This window comes from Aulostomus chinensis, chromosome 18 (assembly GCF_037954235.1).
Source record: "Aulostomus chinensis isolate RoL2024-O1b breed Wild chromosome 18, RoL_Achi_v1.0, whole genome shotgun sequence".
Classification (NCBI taxonomy): domain Eukaryota; kingdom Metazoa; phylum Chordata; class Actinopteri; order Syngnathiformes; family Aulostomidae; genus Aulostomus; species Aulostomus chinensis.
Window position 1 is genome coordinate 3,165,218 of NC_141337.1, and position 18,473 is coordinate 3,183,690.

The 18,473-nt window shown below is 44.0% G+C and overlaps 1 protein-coding gene and 1 non-coding gene across 7 annotated transcripts; one reads left to right on the forward strand and one right to left on the reverse strand.

Annotated features, from left to right (window-relative positions):
• Window positions 1-180: 180 nt before the first annotated feature.
• On the reverse strand, window positions 181-252 carry trnac-gca (transfer RNA cysteine (anticodon GCA)). Its single transcript has one exon. It is a non-coding gene; the product is annotated as a tRNA-Cys (tRNA).
• Window positions 253-18,470, forward strand: LOC147244695 (plexin domain-containing protein 1-like). Of its 6 annotated transcripts, none has more exons than XM_086184653.1 (15): window positions 253-302; window positions 2,657-2,689; window positions 10,399-10,565; window positions 10,833-10,976; window positions 14,562-14,631; window positions 14,738-14,860; window positions 14,936-15,054; window positions 15,152-15,251; window positions 15,338-15,433; window positions 15,608-15,689; window positions 16,093-16,153; window positions 16,234-16,336; window positions 16,485-16,520; window positions 16,632-16,789; window positions 16,876-18,470. In XM_086184653.1, the coding sequence occupies exons 3-15, from the start codon at window positions 10,551-10,553 to the stop codon at window positions 16,987-16,989; spliced, it is 1,221 nt and encodes a 406-aa protein (XP_086040779.1). In that variant the 5' UTR covers window positions 253-302; window positions 2,657-2,689; window positions 10,399-10,550; the 3' UTR covers window positions 16,990-18,470. The 6 variants fall into 6 exon arrangements, with proteins under 6 accessions (XP_086040779.1, XP_086040773.1, XP_086040775.1 ...); XM_086184647.1 differs by lacking the exon at window positions 253-302 and adding an exon at window positions 362-618 and having other exon boundaries at window positions 2,622-2,689; XM_086184649.1 differs by lacking the exon at window positions 253-302 and adding an exon at window positions 362-618.
• The last annotated feature ends 3 nt before the right edge of the window (window positions 18,471-18,473 follow it).

Sequence of the window (18,473 nt, forward strand, 5' to 3'; positions counted from 1 at the left end):
ATTATCTCAAGAAAAAATAGAAAAGTCGCAGCTGCTGTATTTGTTGTCAGTTTTAACAATGAGTTGTTGGAAAGGAATCAAATTCACGTATGAACAGAAGTTTGACGTTTTCTGAAGCAAAGAGTCACGGTAGAGTAAATTTCAGATATCTAGAAAGAACATGACTTTTTAAAAGTATTCAGGGGGCATCCGGATTTGAACCGGAGACCTCTTGATCTGCAGTCAAATGCTCTACCACTGAGCTATACCCCCGCACGCAATCCAACGCCTCCCACTTGTATTTATTATTGACAACCTCACAGGTAACGACAGTTTTCATTGCTAGAGTAAGCCACAACTTTATCGACCGCGCCATTCTCACCATTTCACGACAATATAGATATGGTAGCGTCACATGTTCAGAAAGCTATAGGGCGTTAGCTGGTGATGCTAACGCTTTGTTAGCAGCAGTACGTTGGTGCCCCTTGGCCCAAACCGACGCCAACATGGAGAAAACCTGCCGGTTAACCACTGAGTTCTTTAACCAGTTTACTAGCTCGGCTTCTGCTAAACCAACACAGGACCACGCATGAAGTTCCTCTCTGTTTTCCGTCCTTTATCACCACGTTATCTTAGCCGGTAAGTAAATGCATAAACTGACACGGTTCACCGTGCGGGAGACGTTCATGACGACCGGGAATTCTCAATGCTGTTAGACCTCTTGGTCAATTTCTCAGCGCAGGATAAAGAGACGTAGAACGTTTCAAATGAAAAAAAAAAAAGAATTCACATCCTCATCGAGTGGAACAAATTGTGTATGTGATTTTATGATTTATAGGGAGGAAAAACACACGCATCACGCTACTATTGTTTTTCTATGTGAATTTTCTTGATATTTTCTCGTGTTTTCCCCGTGAGAAATATTAGATACTTCCATTCCAGTGACCTCTCTGTCCACCCACTGACTGCAGACTGTAGAACACACATTGTACATAAAAGTAAAAACAAGAGTTGCAGTAATATTATAGTAGTATAGTGGTAGTGGTAAACTGAAGCAGCAAGGAGAGACGTGCACAGGTCAGTGTGAGAGGGTGGTGAAACCTTATATTATATACCGGTATATATATTGTATATTTTGATTGTATATGGAGAAGGGAAGCCTGGAGGACACCTTCAGGCAGCTCGTGGGCTGCTGTGACAGGTGTCATTTCTTCATGTCAATGATTCTTTAGCGTGTGGTGGTCTGAGGGGTTAAGCTGCTGGCGACCTCTGAGTCTGGGGTCTCCTTTGAGCTCTTATCTGTACTTCTGAGGCTTTCATTCATTGACTCCTCGAGCTGTTTGACATTATTATTGTTGGCTAGACAACCCAACGAAACGCCGACTGGTAAATCTGCAGGGAAACAGCCAAGAATTGGTGAGTTCCACCTGGGACTTGCTCTTTTGCTCCTTTAGGTTCCTGCATGCATTTTTTTTGTTACCACCAGGTGGCACTAGGACTAATTCCCCCACAGACAACATGATAAAATAAAATCTGATGTAGTTTCATAATTAAAAAGCACATTTCTCTTCATCTGCTTATATTCTCCCTCATAAGTGTCACAGACATGAAATGAGGAATCAACACAGAGCGGCAGCTTTGGCCTGGATTCATGTCAGTCCACCCCGTGAGCCGTTCATGATGCAGTCGTTAGATAGGAAAGATGTCTTCTCTATTAGTTTGTTTAGAGCAAGACCTCCTGCAGCTGTGACAGTGTTGAGGGATAGAATTATGGGCGCTGATCGCCTTTCCAGCTGTGAATCCACCGAATGCTCGGCTGACATGTCCTTTCCCAAAGGATCCCGTTTGCTTCCAGCGCAGACACAAACGATGAAAGTGGCTACGTGAGGTGGCGGTGAGTCGGCCACAGGGCTCATAAAATGCACTTTTCATCAGTTTAACTATTTAACAAACACACACACACACAAAAAAAAAGTTTTACATAACCGCTGTAAATTTAACTGCAACAAAACAACTTCTTTTTAGTCCCACAGGAGCCATGAAATGAGGCACATACATGTTATGGGCCCTGGAGATGGAATTTGTAATACAATAAGCAGCACTGATTATAAATCTGGTATTGTTAGCAACTTCATCTCTGTGACTAATCTCAGTTGTCACATTTCTCACAGCTCATCCAGCTGGTCTGGACCAAAGGGAGGCGCCATCCAGTTGCTGTCCAGCCAAGCTCCAGCCGATGAACCTATTTATATTTTGTCACTCCGAATGAAAAGGAGGTTAAATTTGATTTCGGACACTAAAATCACCAAAAAAGGAAATAAATTATAGATCTAGGAAACAGAAAGAGATGTCCAGAGCTTGCAGAGGATTGACTCCTCTCTCATCAGCTGATCCTTGTGGCTTTGCCATCACCATGGAAACAGAAGAACAGCACTGGGAGGAGAGAGAGGGTGTAGTTAGAACAAGGAGCGAGCGAGGTTCAGAGGGAGGCAGTGGCGGGTGGAAGTGGGATTCGGAGAGAAGTGGGGTTTTTGGTTGTTTTTTTTTTTTTGCAGAGAGGAAACCAAACGGGAAGAGGAGAGGAGCGCGTTTGAGTCAGAGTTTTAATCTTTTTGTCTTTTGCTTCATAACATGTGTCTCAGTTTGGTGATGCTGCTCCTCTGTCTCTCCCAAACAGAGTCGGCAAGAGTTTGGGTTCAACAGCCTGCAGGTGAGCCGGTTCTTCTTCTGCCTCCTGTCTGCCCCATCTCCTCCTCCTCTTCTTCTTTTTTTTTGTGTGTGTTTTTGATTGTATCTTTTATCACACTGGTCCTTTAAATTAACCTCACGAAGCCTGCACAAAAACTTTACATGCAAATGTGTTTGCTTTTGCTGAATTTGGAACTCTCTTCTTGATTCAAGCGACAAAATACCCACCCCCCCCCGCCACTCACCTCCACCCCCCACCCCCCCAGCATTTTCAAGTGGTGCTGTAGTTTTCACTGCTGTTGCAAAGACCAGACAAGTTGCTTTTGGTTTCATCAAAGCCTTGGCAGTCGTTCCACCATTCGGTATCTGGAGGAAGATTCCAGATGCTAACGTTTTCACATCTTTCCTTTGTTTTTGTGGACTGATGGAGTTGCTTTTGTACCTTTATCCTGTACCACTGATGCTCCAACACCAACAAAATTTTGATTTATGCAGGTAAAAAAAAGGCCAAATTTGATCTTACCTATGAACATCTGAGATATTTCTTTGCGGATCCGCAAGTTTTTGGTTGTTTGTTTGTTTTCTTTTTTCAATTTTTTCTTCCTTTTGTTTTAATCCTTGGGTGGGACTTCCCAACAGAGAAATCCCACCCCGGAGACACAGTTTTTGGAATCGCATGAACATAACTGTCATCTCAAAAAGTATTTAATAACAAAGAACTTTTTGAGACCAAACCTGCTCCGTTTGATTACCTCGTTAAGATACCAAAGTAACTCTATCAGTCGTGGCTTTTCTCTGCAGAGACTCGTGGCAAAGCAGAGCTGCCATGTTAAAACAAAAGAAGTTGTCTAATGTCACTTTAACTTACATGTCGAAACTGCTTCTATTTTAACGTACTGTAAACCGCAGGACTCGAGCAGAAATCCCTGTGAAGCAGCAAAGGGGAAAGCCATGCCCCTTCTCTTTTTATGCACAAAAGTGAGTGACCCAGTTTACAAGAAAATGTACAATAAAAATACCATATTCCACAAGCATGCGACTGAGTCTAAACAACAGCCCACAAACAGCCTGTCTCAGGTTTAAAATTAGATCTGTTTTTCTGCCTCCCTGGTAGAGGAGGCACTAAACTTTAGGAGCCTGTTGAAGAGGGAGATTTATCAGCCTCTTTAATTTCTTGACACAACTGAAAGCGCAAGTGGATGAGGGAGATGAACGTGTTTTCTTATCCCCGGCCAGTTCTATTTATTTCAATGAAGCTGCGGGAGAGATTGATTGCTTGAGGAGACGCGTTGCAGCTAAAACAGCACCGCAGAGTTCTGTAAAGATCATCCGTCGTCCCTCATTCCTTCTCCTAACTCGCTCTTATCTGCCTTGTCAGTGTGCGTGACATGCAGCTCAGTCTTCGGTCCTCAGAGACACCATCTGGATCAGGCTGCGAGAACACAGACCCCCAAAATGAAAATGTATCATGTGCCCTGTGGCGACCTCTGTTGATTGGCCTCTTGTCCTCGCCTCGCAGAGATGTTTGCCTAACAAATAAGTCGATCCAGACGCTTTTGGAGCCGCGTGAGTTGACAGATTGCAAAGGAAAAATAAGAAACGCTTCACACGGATGAATTGTGGCCGTTCTGACTCCATTATCTGCAATTTGACTTGTGACAGCGCAACAGAGTTGTGTTTTTGGAGAAAAAAAAAAGAGGTGTCAGCACAGAAAACTATGAATCACGGCTTAATTTGTAACAGCGGTTGTTTGGGAAGTTGATTTGACCTGAACTATGCCGACCTTCATTTTTGTCGTCAGGCAATTAAAGAGTGTGGAGTTTTAATTTCAACATAACGGAAGAAAAATGAGGCGATCGGAGCGCCGGTGTTTTTCTTAACGAGACTGGTCACTTGTCTTCAACCCCTGTGAGCGCCAGAGTCTGAGAAAAAAGGTACTCTGAGGTCACGAGATGGAAGATGAAACACTTGCATGAATTGATGGCCACGAGATGGAAGATGAAACACTTGCATGAATTGATGGCCACGAGATGTCGTCTGCCCCACGCTTTGATTCGTTTCTGGCCCAGAGAGGTAACTTGTTCCCACAACTTCGTTAGAATCCTATTTCATGGCCGCAAATGAAACAAAGCGTAGTGATGAGTTACATCTCGTGGCCACAAATTAACCAAATTGTTAGAACAGGTTTTTTTTTTTTATTATTATTTTTTTGGCCTCAAACTAATTGAAGTTAGCCTACATCTTGCAGCCACGCGCTGATTAAAGTGTGGGAACGAGTTACATCTCAAAGCATGGGAACAAGTTCTCTATCGTCTCTCTCTCTCTGTGGCAGCTCTGGTGCTCCGTGGGACTCGTAGTTTTAATGTGAGGTAGGACGTTTTGTTGCTCCCTGTTATGGATGTTGTGAATTCATTGGTCATGAAAGGGTTTCGACGCAGAGCTCCGTTACCGCGGTGACAGCTGTTGTAGTCAGCTCATCTCGCAGCCAAAGTATATACCAAGAGAGGCGATCTCTTATCAGCTCCCTCAACTTTTCATAATGGACGTGGAAGAGTTTAAATACGCACATATTTCTCTCAAATGCAATGTACTTTTTCAAACTGGCTCTTTGTGTTGGCACCATACTATCAATGAATAACAGTGCGAGTTGGTCACCAGGGAGCTGCACATTTGTATGTCAACCGCTGGCCTTGAAATGAACTATGTTTATTGTGTGTGATGATGAGGAGTGAAGGCCAACTCCTCGGGCCTCTGCTCAGGAAGGGTGTGTCCGCTCACTCCGCTGACCACTCACAGAGGAAAGCAGCTCCACGTCGTGGTTTTGGTCGCTGCCTAGAGAGCCGGTAGAGGTCAGTTTTACGTGCCAAACATCTGCCCTTTCACAGGGAGGAGAGGTTCCTGTTTTACCTAACTGGAGTCGATGCTTCACCTCCGCGCTGCTCGCCTTGGCTGAGGTCTCTACAGACTCAACCTCATCCGTGTTTGTGACCACGAGCCGTTTACCCAGAGTTGTTTTTCCTCTGGCTCACCGACTCCGTTTATGTGTGAGCTGTTAAGACAATTATCCATACTTAGCTGTTATCTCCTGAGCGAGGCACCGCCCTGTCTCTGTCTTTTCTGTAAAAGGCTCGCAAAAACAATCTGGGACTGTTTTCATAATCATTTATTATTTAAGTTATAAGAAGAAGACCGTATCATAGGAAGTCTGTAGATACAAAACTGTGCAGCTGTCAGTGCAGACGGCAAAACCTCAAACTTATCAGTATCACAGCAGGACAAGCTACGAACCTGAAATCAGTTTTAAAGATTTGAGAAGTTTGGTAAAGAGAACTTCTTCTTTTGTTGCATTATTGTTGTAGCCACCATGCAATAATTGTCCAAGCTTTGACTCACTTGACTCACTTATACGGCACGTTTCAGGTAACCGAAGCCATCGGAACCAGCAGGACACGAATGTTTTACTTCTTAACTTCAGCCTTCTAGTACATGAACAACTGCAGTACCTGACCAATGTACTGCGTGGTGTCACTCTGCCACCTGATCAAATTGTGGGGGGGGGGGGAGATAACAAAAAATAAATAAATTGGGGATCCCCAAATCAAGACAGGTTATTTTTACCTCTCAACAAAGAAAACAGCAACAAAAAAAAAAAGATTTACAGCAAACAAAATGAATGCCTTTTTGAACTGATAAACGCCGAGGTGTTATTGTTATTAGTTCATAACATCTTGCTGGTGGGGCGCGTCTGGCCCTCCCTCCAGGCAGCCCTGAGTTCGACGGACCAAAGCTGTACTCCGACATCCAGGACTTGGGCTTCTTTTTTTTTTTTTTTAATGCAGGGAAACCATTGAAAAAAATGGGAGAAAACATTGACTTATTACACGGGACTCAGAGTTAGAATAAACAATTTTCAAAATGGTGTTGCATCTTCCTACGTCTGGTTGTACTATTTTGTAAGAGTTCAAAGAAAAGTAAGTAACCACCAGGCGGGACGAGAGCTCAGGCTCCAGTGAATAATTCATGTGTGGGCTTGAATGGAGAGGAATTGTATTTTTCACTTTGGTGGACAGACAATCTGACTCCTATCTCACTGTTTTGGTTATCTGTCAGTGATTTTGAAACCTCTGGCCGGGGGACCGATGGCCTGAGCCGATATTATAAGCCACAACTTCATATTCAGTGTCTGCGCCCCTCCCTGCTTTTATAAACCAGGATCTTTTTTATCTGCTGTCGACCTCAACAGACGCGAGCGCGTGAGTTCTTTGTCTTACCTCATAACAGGGTGGATCCGTCGCTGAAGAATCTAGGTTGAATATGCCCCAAATGCTCTGACACACCACTTAATTGAATCAAAGGGTGGGGAGGAACACTCGTGAATGAGTACAATAAACACCCAAATGAGGTCAAGAGGCTGGGGTTGTCATTTCAGACACGTTCGGTGACGCGGTGTTTTGATGGCTGCGTGGCGTGAGGGTTCAGAGGAACGCTGGAGGAGATCTCACCAGCCAGCTCAGGCCGGGGGTTTGGCACGAGACCCAGCTGAAGGATCGATAGCTCCATCTTTCTCTCCCACACTCAGAAATGCAGGCATCAAACCAACATCAACTGGCGCTTCTCCCTGGTTGGGTGGGTGTCGGCATTAATTTGTTTAGAGACGCTTAAAGACTGTGGCCAGATTCAATCATTTTGGATTTCATTTTGTTAATCATCCAGTTCTCCTGTCAAGGCAACGCTCTGACTGACTCCAGGGTCCCCGATGGCCACTTGGTTAAAAAAATAGTCTGTCAAATTTGGAATAAACCACCAAAATAGATAAAAAATAAATAAAACAGCTGACATTGTTACATGGTTTTATAGCATGGAGTTTCCTCTGATTGAGGTCGTTCGAGTTGAACACCTGGAAAAAAGCGCGGTCCTCATGTTGTGAAATGTTGTGGGTTTGGTTGGCTCGGAGGGGATGAGAGTTCATTTGACAAACGTGTGGGGTTGTGAAAGTCTTTATTAAAACCATTTACCAACCGTACACCCGCTCACTTTGAACGTGTCCACCCTCACCTCCTCCAGTGGGCTTCTTTCAAGCCTCCGCACTGAGGGAGAGTCGTCAAAGATTCTGTTGCGGGTCATCTACATGTTTAAATATGCATCTTCTGGCATAAAATATCAACTCACTAAGTGGGGTAAAATACCTGCTATGTCAAGAGTAAATTGTTTCACAAATGCAATAATTTTTTTTTTTTAAATGCCGCCACTTTCACTGGAAAAACTCATTGAACTGGGAGAATCCCAGTAGAAACCAGCCGTGGCAAGTTTTTGGGAACTTCTGGGAAGCAGGTTGAATGTCACCTGTGAGACTGACCAGGTGGCGCTCACTGGCACAGGTGGCAGGGACCTTTAACCTACTCCGCTGTTTTGTTTCTCATGGGCGAGCTACCGGCATCATGCAGCTAATGTAGTTTTAGTTTTCAGGCGAGCAACTCTCGTGTCCAGTAGCAGTTTAAATGTCGACCCTCTGGTTTGCCTGGTGTGTTTTTTTTCCATTTCCTTTTGGGTTTACTGCTGAAGACGAGGTTGGTCGCCACTTTGCTGTGTTCTGCCTCCCTGGAGATTGGGACGCTTTGTAGGAAGAGCTTGATGAAATTGTGGACGTCGGTGTTTTACACACGTTAAAAGTGAAGAACCAAACCAGAAACGAAAAAGGTTGTGGTAAATTAAGTTTATTTTATTCTTTCTTTAAAACTTTAACTTTCAAGTGCTGGTGTCCCACTTAACATTTTAATCATGAAGTTAAGACAAATAATCCAATCTGGAAAGGGTGAGCTTGCAAACATGAGGTTGAAAAACCGGGTTGTCCAGGACACTTTGTGCTTGTGCTGCTGCTGAGCTTCCTGCTCGCATTTATTTTTAACCTGCCAAAACTCATAAGTATCACATTCCCCTTCATCCAGTTTTTCTGCTTTGTTGAAAGTTCATCCAACTCTGAGGAGTTTCCTGCAGCTGCTGGGTGCGACTAGCCAGCTTAGCTTGCAGCTCCTCCACCACTGCTAGCTCTAGCAACCCTACGCGGTGAAAGTCAACGGTTAAAGAGTCCGTTAGCTCGTGTTTGAGCTGAGGCTCCCTGACCGGACTACTGAGAGGTCCGGGAGAGTCGCCCGGCTCAGTTTTATCTGTTCAGTTGCAAACAGTCCCGACAAGCCGACACCGGGGCAGCAGAGACGAACTCTTCGCGGCAGCCTAGCTGACCACGGCCGGACGTTCACGGTGTTTCTGACGGGAAACTGAACGTGACGGAGTCGGTCGCTTAGCTTTTTTTATTTTAGTGATCCCAGCGTCCATTACGAGTCCTCCTGTAACTTGCTGAAAGCTAGCGAGAGAAAACAGCAAGCGGTGAGTACAGGAGTACGCCCTGATTTAGGGTTAGGCGCGACCCCGCCGGAGATGGAGCGCTTTCCCGGGGGTTTTTATAGTGTGCGTGACGTCATATCGTGTCCCGTAATGTACTTTAAAAGACGCAACAAAATAACCCTAGTCGAGACCACCTGACAAATGTGAGCGATGCTTAAAACCCGCTTCAAAGTATTATGAGTTGTTGTAGTATGTTTAATTGTGTGATTTGATTGAATATGACTCACTCCACGATCGTCCAAGAAAAAAAAAAGTCTTAAGAAACGTAACATTTCAATTCAATCTTTGTTGCCCTTTGTACAAGAGACATCTGGACAATGAAATTCTTATTCTGCAAACCCTCACAGCAAAATAAACATCACCAGACATCCCAGTACAAGAAATAAGTAACGCGCATATTAGTATATGGACTTTTTTTTAAACCAAAAGTAAGGCAATGTTTAGAAATACACACACTTGATAATTAATTAGGTAAACAAATTAATGCAGAGTAATGCAAGATCCAGGGTGACACACCAAACACACTAATTACATCAAACCGCCCTGTGTTTACCTGCTTTGACATGTCAAAATAGCAGCTGTGAAAAAAGGCCTTGAAAATGGTGATGTCGTTACCACATCTATCTCACAGTCCATACAACAGATCTTTGTAAAAGTCCAGCGAGGGATGATTGATATTTATGTGCTGTATTAGTTTTATCTAGTTGTCGCTAATGAATGAGCAAATGACCGTGTCGAGCCATTGGAATGACCACTTCCTGTTTATTCAGGCTTTCTAGAGGATCTGTGATTGGTTCTGCAAGCTTCGGAACAAAATGTCTGAACAGTTCAAGTCCAAGTCACAGTATAAATGTACCCGCAGTCATGCATTTTATGTACGCCGTAGTAAATCACTATACGCTGCTTAAATAAACTCTCAACATCCACTAGAAAGTAACCCTTAGTGAGCCGTGATGGGGGTCGGTGGCTTGAAGGAAAGAAAAGTCATCGATTGAAACTCCAAAAACCTTGAAACTAAACCTACCAACCTCCAAGTTTGTTTACCAAATATGGTTGACAAGGATTTGAGGGTTTCCTCCGAAAACGCCACCGATGCTCTCATGGCTAAGGCTTGTCATTTCTAAAGAAAATAGTTATTCTTAAAGCCACATCCGTAAACATAATTCACATGAGTCTGAACTGAAGTGGCATCTGAAATGCTTGCTGGCAGCAGCATGTGGCATATTTGAGCTGATTTATGCTCATGCATCACATCCCATAATGCTCGTTATGTGCTTATGTACGATGACCGTTACAACGTACTAACGTGATATGCATTAATTTGGACAGATAATTGGGACATCGTGACCTCACAGCAGCCCAAGGATTCCACCACAGGCGACAGTCATGCTCACACGTCCCAGAAGACATCTTCAGGCCGTGCCAGGATAAGTAGAGCAGTCCTGGGTGGAGGAGTAACCATTGAAACCTTGCCAGACAATATGACCCGCGTAGTGGTGAGTGCCGTCTGTGCCACAGTCTTTTACGTGACTGTAATGGTTTGTGGCACATGTTATGTGTTTAAATTTTGACAAGTTTGATTTGTTTTAGTTGGAGTTAAACACTGCCCTCTTTTGGAAAGTGAAATGTATTTTCCACTCACTTGGACAAGCGTATGACAAACATATGGTTCAGCTGTGCTTGGAGTGAACTCTCGCTGCCTGGATGACACACTCTGTTAACACAGTCACATCATTACAATCTCTTTTTTTTCTGTCTGGAAGGAGGATTCTGGCAAGTACTACACATGGCGTAGCTTTGGCCCTGAGGACCAGCGCACACAGGAACTATGGGTAGACATGAATGACGCCCGGCACGGCCAAGTTAGAGTCCATGGAATCTTGTCAAATTCGTACAAACAGGCTGTGGTGAGCGCGCACACACACACACACACACACACACACACACACACACACACACACACACACACACACACACACACTGTTATTACCTCAGTTAAGGAGGTCATGTTTTCACCCACCCACGTCCTCTGTCTGGACGTGAGAAAAACCGTGCAGATTCAAATACTCTGTATTGAAGCCGGAGTTTGAGGGGTGTCTCTCAGCAGCGTCCTTCTCTGTTTCCGTTTCGGCTAAGAAGTTAGCGTCACCACGGCAACTGCTAACTGCAGTTGGACCATCTCAGCTGTCCTCTCCAAGGCCTTGTTCAGGCTGCCAGCCTAAATCAGATTATTGGCCTATGCAGATTGCGTCTGGGTTGGCAACCCTTTGTGTTTGTACACAGGTTGCTGACGTCAGGACAAGACTGATCTGATCCCATTGCTTGAAAAATAACAATGTGGACAGGAAAAAAAAAACAACCTCTTATTTGAGAAATAACTCAAATTTGCCTGTGCAGGATGCATCGATGGTCCATGCAAGAATTTCGCAAACACATTTGTTTCATATCTTTACAGATATTCACTAAACTGAGCAGGCGGGCCTTATTACACACTCCAAATCGTTGCTCTAGCTAAGTGGAGGGGTGGAGAATGCCGAGTGAAATAGTCGCCCATTGGCAAGCTTATCCCTGCAGTGGCGTTCCGGTAACCTAAACTACAGAACATGCCATTTCTGTCAATCTAACGTCTGTTTGTTATTGTTAAAACACATTGTCTGATCATGGATTACTTTGTGAAATGACCCGGAGTCACTGATGGGTCCAATTTACCCTGAGAATAAGCACACTGCTGCTGCTTTCCCTTAGTGCACTCAAACACCAATCTGTCAATCAAACAGTGATTATTTGAATAAAAATATTCAACATGTACTGACTCGTGTCTCTGGACAGTGTCACTGATTTCTCAAGAAATTGTTCATGGACTTTGGCAGAGGTCTGCGCTCCAGAGTGCTCCTCTGGTTGTCTTTGTAATTCAGCCACAAAATATGAATACGTATTGTATTTTACCAGGCCAATAAAAAGCAGGACATTGTTAGCATTGGAGGTATCAGTGGTGGAGCATGTAAGAGCAGATCAAAAGACCCCTGAAGAACAGTTACAACATACGCGAGAAGAACGTGTCTGTTCTGTTGTGGTGGTTGATCCTAATGGAATATAGAGACGGTGCAGCAGAACTGTCTGGTTCCAATGAGTTTTAAATCTAATCAAATATTGTATTCAAACTAATATAAAACATGCTGCTTTGTTGAGGTCAAATTCTTTATAGATTGATGTTATCGCTGAGCCTATATATATATATATATATATATATATATATATATATATATATTATTAGTAAGTCAATTTAATTCAATTCAAACAACTTTATTTATCCCTTCAGGGAAGTGCCATTGCAGTTCATCAGTCACATAAAATTCGGTTGACTCAGCTGTCACCCAGTGTTGCAAATATTCATGCCATTCAATTGGTACACAATAAAATCACCAAAGTAAAAAGAACAGTAATGAAAGCAATACAATCTGAGACCCAGATAAGGAGGAGGAGAGGCAACAGAACGTCTAGATAATCTCTCACTGAGATTTTGTCCTTCCTATTAAATGTGAGAGCAGACCAGGGTGGAATTCGCTCCGAAACATGAGGTCACACTTGCCAGGGGAGCTAAGGGACTGGGAAATGTTGGTTCGTGCCAAGAGAGCCGCCGGCCTGCCAGAGGCTGTCAACACCTGCCTGGCCTCGACCTCTGTTGCTCAACACCCTGCACCTGTACGACACATACAGCTAAGATAAGAATAAAAATCCCTAAGGCGGGTTTCTCTTGGGTACATTATCATAATAAAGCTGGAAATATCTTTGTCAGGGGCTACAGAGGGGTTTGCCTTCGTGATCATGACAGCGACACTGTGGATTTAAAAAAAACAACAAAATAACAACATTGGGGTTCTGTGGTTGTTTTTAGCTGATCTGTTTTGGCAAGTTCACCCCCGGTAACCTTGATGACCTGCTCCCACACAGCCAAGTTGTGTCTTTGTTTGAACAAGATCATTGATAAAGTTGCATCAGGCCGTGTATTGGGAACAAAATGTTCAGGACAGACAGGTTGCCTGTAAAGGAGACTGCAGACTCTGCTGCTTCGCACAAGAGCATAGTCCTTTTCAGAAACTATACACAAGTCATGATAAGGCCAAGTGATATGACAGTGAGGGGCGAGTCCCAGGCGTTTGCCTTGCAGATCGAAACACCTCTGGGTCAACGTCTCTGTAATTGTCCAATTGTTATGCAAAGTGAACAACTAAAAGTTTCCTAGAGCACAAACCTCAAGCCAAGGTCTGTGTATGTTTCCCGAGAATTAAACAGTATGAGGACCAGGCTTCAGGAAATCACACCTCCGCCAACATCAGTGTAAAAAAAGAAAAAAAAACGAGGTCTTTATCAGCTGATACTTTAGCATTCCACCATCTTTTAAAGTACACTAACGGTCCATGTAGACTTTCAGTTTTGAACGCTGAGCATCACATTTTCATATAAATTAATGTCTCTTATGGGCGGCACGGTGGTGCAGTGGTCAGCACTGTCGCCTCACAGCTAGAAGGTTCCAAGTTCGAGCCCCGGCTGGAGCACGGGGTCTTTCTGGGTGAGTCTCCATGTTCTCCCTGTTCCTGCGTGGGTTCTCTCTGGTACTCCAGCTTCCTCCACAGTCCAAAGACATCAAGAGGGACCAGGATAATCCAGACACTAAATTGACTGTAGGCGTGGCTGGGAGAGCCAATGGTTGTCTGTCTCTATGTGTTGGCCCTGCCATGGACTGGTGACCTGTCCAGGGTGAACCCCGCCTCTCACATGAAGGCTGCTGGGATAGGCTCCACCCCCACCGCCCTTAACAGGATAAGAGGTAGAAAATGGATGGATGGATGTTTCTTACATCCAAGCTCTTGCTGTGAGATAGACCGTACACAGTACCAGAGACTCTCGCTGGCTGAGCTGGCTTCCTCCTGTTCGCTCTCTGCTAACTTTGAAGTGGACAAAGAAATAAATGCCATTACTCATCAAGGCTTCCCAAAAGTTGTCAGACCAAATGAATCCAATCCTGACAGTGAAATCAATCATGGTGCAGGGGCTGAGTGATGATCAAAAGAACTGATTCACCGGTTTACAGCCGACGGTGGAATTGGCTGCGTCAGGGCCTGTGATGTCAGCCCATGTGAATACTTGATTGCAATTACTTTCACTGCCAGAAGATGGAGACAAAGGTGACACACACACACCTTTAAACTAAAGCCTGCATGTGGAGCTGACGGTCAAGTTTGATGCTCAAAATGAACAGAATGTATGCAGGTAACTTTCCCCGAAGAGATTACTGTTTCTCACCATCCTATGATACCTCTCTCCTCCTTTGAGAGCTATTTTTTTTTAAGCACTGCTGGAAAGAAAACGTAATCTCAAAAGCGGAAGCTGCAAACTTGCTAATCTGATTGGTTCCATGTTGAATTGTTAAAAAGGTCGATTTTAGACACCGAACCTCTTCTCTGCCTCTCACCTATTTTCTCTTGTTGCAGAGGGTTGCCCTGTCGTTTGACTTCCCTTTTTACGGACATTACCTGAGGCAGATTACCATAGCAACAGGAGGTATATTTGGATTTTCCAACAGATGTTCAAGTGACCTTTCTTGCATATGTACCGCTGAGAACTGTTTTGCAATATCTTACATATTTGTCCATCTGGCCATTCCAAGGGTTTATCTTTACTGGGGACATAACTCACCGTATGCTGACCACAACACAGTACATCGCCCCTCTGATGGCTAATTTTGATCCCAGCTACTCCAAAGATTCCACGGTGCAGTACCTGGATAGCGGTGAGATTATGTCTAATATGCTAACATGCTGCTGCGTCTTTGGTGTCTGACTGTGTTTAAATTCACTCTGTCCAGGTGAGGTGTTCGTGGTCCAGTGGGAGCACGTTAGACTTCCAGGCAGGGAGTCAGAGGGGGCCTTCACCTTTCAGGCGGCGCTTTACAAAACAGGAGCCATAACATTTAGCTACCGAGATGTGAGACACACCTCCACTCTGAGAGGAAGACTTCACCACATGCGTTCGCTCTCCTTACATTTTCACATATGAGTGGTTCTTTTTGTCTTTTCACCAGATACCATTAACACCTGATGTGATCGGCTCGGCTGAGCATCCAGTGAAGGCGGGACTGTCTGATGCCTTCATGGTCACGTCACCATCTCCTCAGTTGGCAGGTTCACAGTGATGCTATTCCTCTTGTCTTGGATACAATGTGCCAAACCATTTCGTATTCTGCTGACCCGCTTTATCGCTCACACAGGCTCCAAACGACAGACTATTTACGAGTACCACCGGATTGAGATAAATACTACAAAGATCACCAACTACTCCGCTGTTGAGTTCACTGCGTTGCCCAGTAAGAGAAAAATGTCCATGTCTGCATCGATACACCTGTTCTCTGTAAAGCATCTTGGAGTTTCTAGAAAAGTGCTTATTAAATAAAATGTACAATTATTGATATTTTTATTATCATATTAAAAACAACACCCGAGTCAAACGCTCTACATGTTACCTGATTCCCTCTGTTCAGCGTGCCTGCAACACGACAGCTGTGACCTCTGCCTCTCATCCAACCTCACCTCTGGCTGCAGTTGGTGTCACGTGCTCCAGAGGTGAGCTGAGTTACTTGCTGCTTAAAATTAAGCAGGTTTTGAAAGAACAAGTCAATTTTAGAGGAGAGGCACTTATTTGCCATGCGCCACCTTAGCCAGACAAGAGGGTGGAGTCTGTTCTTTCCCCCCAGGTCTGCCTCACAGAGACTGACTTAGCACTCGCTTGCTTAGCGCAATGAATGGCAGTGGATGGGCAGGTTAGCATACCTCGAGCTTGTGCGTTCCGCCTTCTGTACATTCCAGTTCTTAAAGTTTAGGATCTTGGTTTGCCATAACTAATGTGCACAGCCTCTGTTATAGGCAAAAAACTGTTCTGAATGATAGGAATACTAGCCTACCCATCCGCCACCGTTCACTACGCGAAGCTTTAAACTGCTACTAATGTATACTTTGTGTGTTTAAGGTGTTCGGATGGTATGGATCGACACAGACAGGAATGGATGGACTACTCCTGTTCAGAAGAGGTGCAGCTTGTTGTCAAGAATGAATAAATGTTGATACTCTGTTATTGGTGTATCACAGTGTGACTTTATCTGCCGGACAGAGCAAAGATGCAACCTGTGAGGATTACTCCCGGGATGAAAACTCCATTGCACCAGAGACCGAGGATGTGACCTCTTCTAAACAAAATGGCTGCACGCGTGATGGTGAGACCGAGTTGTTGTTTGTGCGTGTGTGTGTGTGTGTGTGTGTGTGTGTGTGCGTGTGTGTGTGTGTGTCAGAAAAATGTAAAGCCAACAAACGCTTCATGCAACTTGAGCAGAACTAAATTCCTGTGCTTCTGTCAATTTTTAGATAATGACAACCGTCATGTATTCAAGACAGGCAGTAGTGAGTTAATACTTGTATGAGCCAATGCTGTAAATTTAAGCTAAATGGAGGAATAATAATCATGACAATGATAATAATAATGATAAAGACAATGAGATTGTGTTTGTACAGAAGTGAAGAAAGATTCCCCTACCAAGGGTGATGCCTGGGCGAACACTGGCGTGATCGCCGGTATAGCAGCTGCTCTGGTGTTACTCTTGGCTCTGATTCTTGTGGCTCTTTTCATAAACTACCACCCTTCTGCTGCATCGCCACTTTACCTGATCCAGGTAAGCACGTCTTGACTGAATTTGGACTCTTTTTGCATATTAAACACGTTTTCTTATTTGACACCCCCCTTCTTTCTTTCTCCCAGCGACGCAAGAACTACTGGCCATCCTTTAAGTTTAAGAAGCAGCAGCCTGGTTACACAGAAGTCGAGGGGGAGGGTCACGAAAAGGCCTGCATCGTTGAAGCTGGGCCATGTTGAAATCAAGACTGGAAGAGTGGAACCGAACTTGAACTGATTTCTTTAACCATTTACTTTTGTAAACCACTTCAAAGGGAAACTTTGTAACTTTGAAAAATGATCTTGCTTTCTGAACTCTAAGCCGGACAGGCGGCAGGGTATTAAAAGAACGTGGAGGTGTCCAAGTGAAGAAATTAGTAATATATTACTTTCCAAACATGGTCCTTAGCGGAGGATTGACCTCAGCGCACTCGTTCCGTTACAAGGCTCTGGTTCTGCTCGTTCTTGTGTGACATTTCCTCATGCGATGAACGGTCCAGGAGTCATTCAAACTAGCTTGTGCAAGTAGATGCAGGTTAAACAATGAATAAATTCAGAGTTCGTTGCAGAGACGCTGAGCTCAGATGAGAGACACTGCTCCTCTGCCCTCCAGTAGAAAGCCCCCTGAGGTGCTAGGCGGTGTTACAGGCCGGACCGGTACGAGCTGCTGCTGCTTCTTCCTTCCTTTTTTCTTTTTCTTTCAATATTTACAAACGTCACCTTTAACATTCAGGTGTAATTTTTTTCGGTTCATCATTGCATTGTATCAGTGTTGGTAGATTATAGCTGGATGCTACACGATGTTAAACAATTTAAACTGAAACCGTTGTCGTCTGAGAGGACTGCAATGAAAGATGAAATAAATGCCCCCCAAAAAAATTCAACCACAAAAAAAAACAACGATACCCTAAATGGACTGTGATCGCAATCTATTCACGCTGCTTTCTATTTTGTAGTTGACATTTTTTTTCTCCCGCCACTTTTGTTGTTGTTGTTGTTGTACCAACAACTACAACGTTCTGTTCTGTTCTGGATTCCTTGCAGCCTGCCCAGCTTTTCATTTAGAACTCCTCTCTCTTTTTTTTAAATGTTATTAACGTGAAATCTGGTTTGCAGGCCGACAGGCGTATTACACTGATGGTGTTTTGGTGTAAATATATCATCCTGGGTGTGATTTGAAGAGGGAAACCTTTAAAAAAACAAACAATCAAAACCCCCAAAAGCTCTAAACCTGGGTTTAACAGTACACCTCTTCTGTCAGCAGGCGTCAGTCTAAACAAATGTATCACATGGACACATGGCCATCAAGTGGGACGTGCAGTGAACGTGGCAGATGTGTAAAAATGTGATTTGCGAACACTGGTTCCGTTGACCCCCCCCCCCCCCCCCCAAAAATCCCCGCAACAATCGAGATGATGGCATGATTTTGCTATGCAAGCACAGATGGAGAGGAAACAGATTTGTTGGACATGCACACGGGTCGACCTGCCTGGATTATTATTATTGTATTATTATTATTTTTTGATTGTATTGCCTGACAAGAAGTTTTAAGCCATACACAAGAATTTGGAAGACAGATAACGTACAGTGTATCCCTGAAATTTTAAATCCCAGAATAAAAAAAAAAAACAAAAAAAAACAACAAAAAAAAACAAAACAAGAAGAGAGGAACCTCCCACAACGTT

Bases quoted from the DNA above. Each gene is read 5' to 3' on its own strand.
- LOC147244695 (XM_086184647.1), top strand. From the start codon at position 569: ATGAAGTTCCTCTCTGTTTTCCGTCCTTTATCACCACGTTATCTTAGC. The intron at 15,055-15,151 runs GTGAGACACACC...TCTTTTCACCAG, and splicing joins TAACATTTAGCTACCGAGAT to ATACCATTAACACCTGATGT. The intron at 15,434-15,607 runs GTAAGAGAAAAA...CCCTCTGTTCAG, and splicing joins TGAGTTCACTGCGTTGCCCA to CGTGCCTGCAACACGACAGC.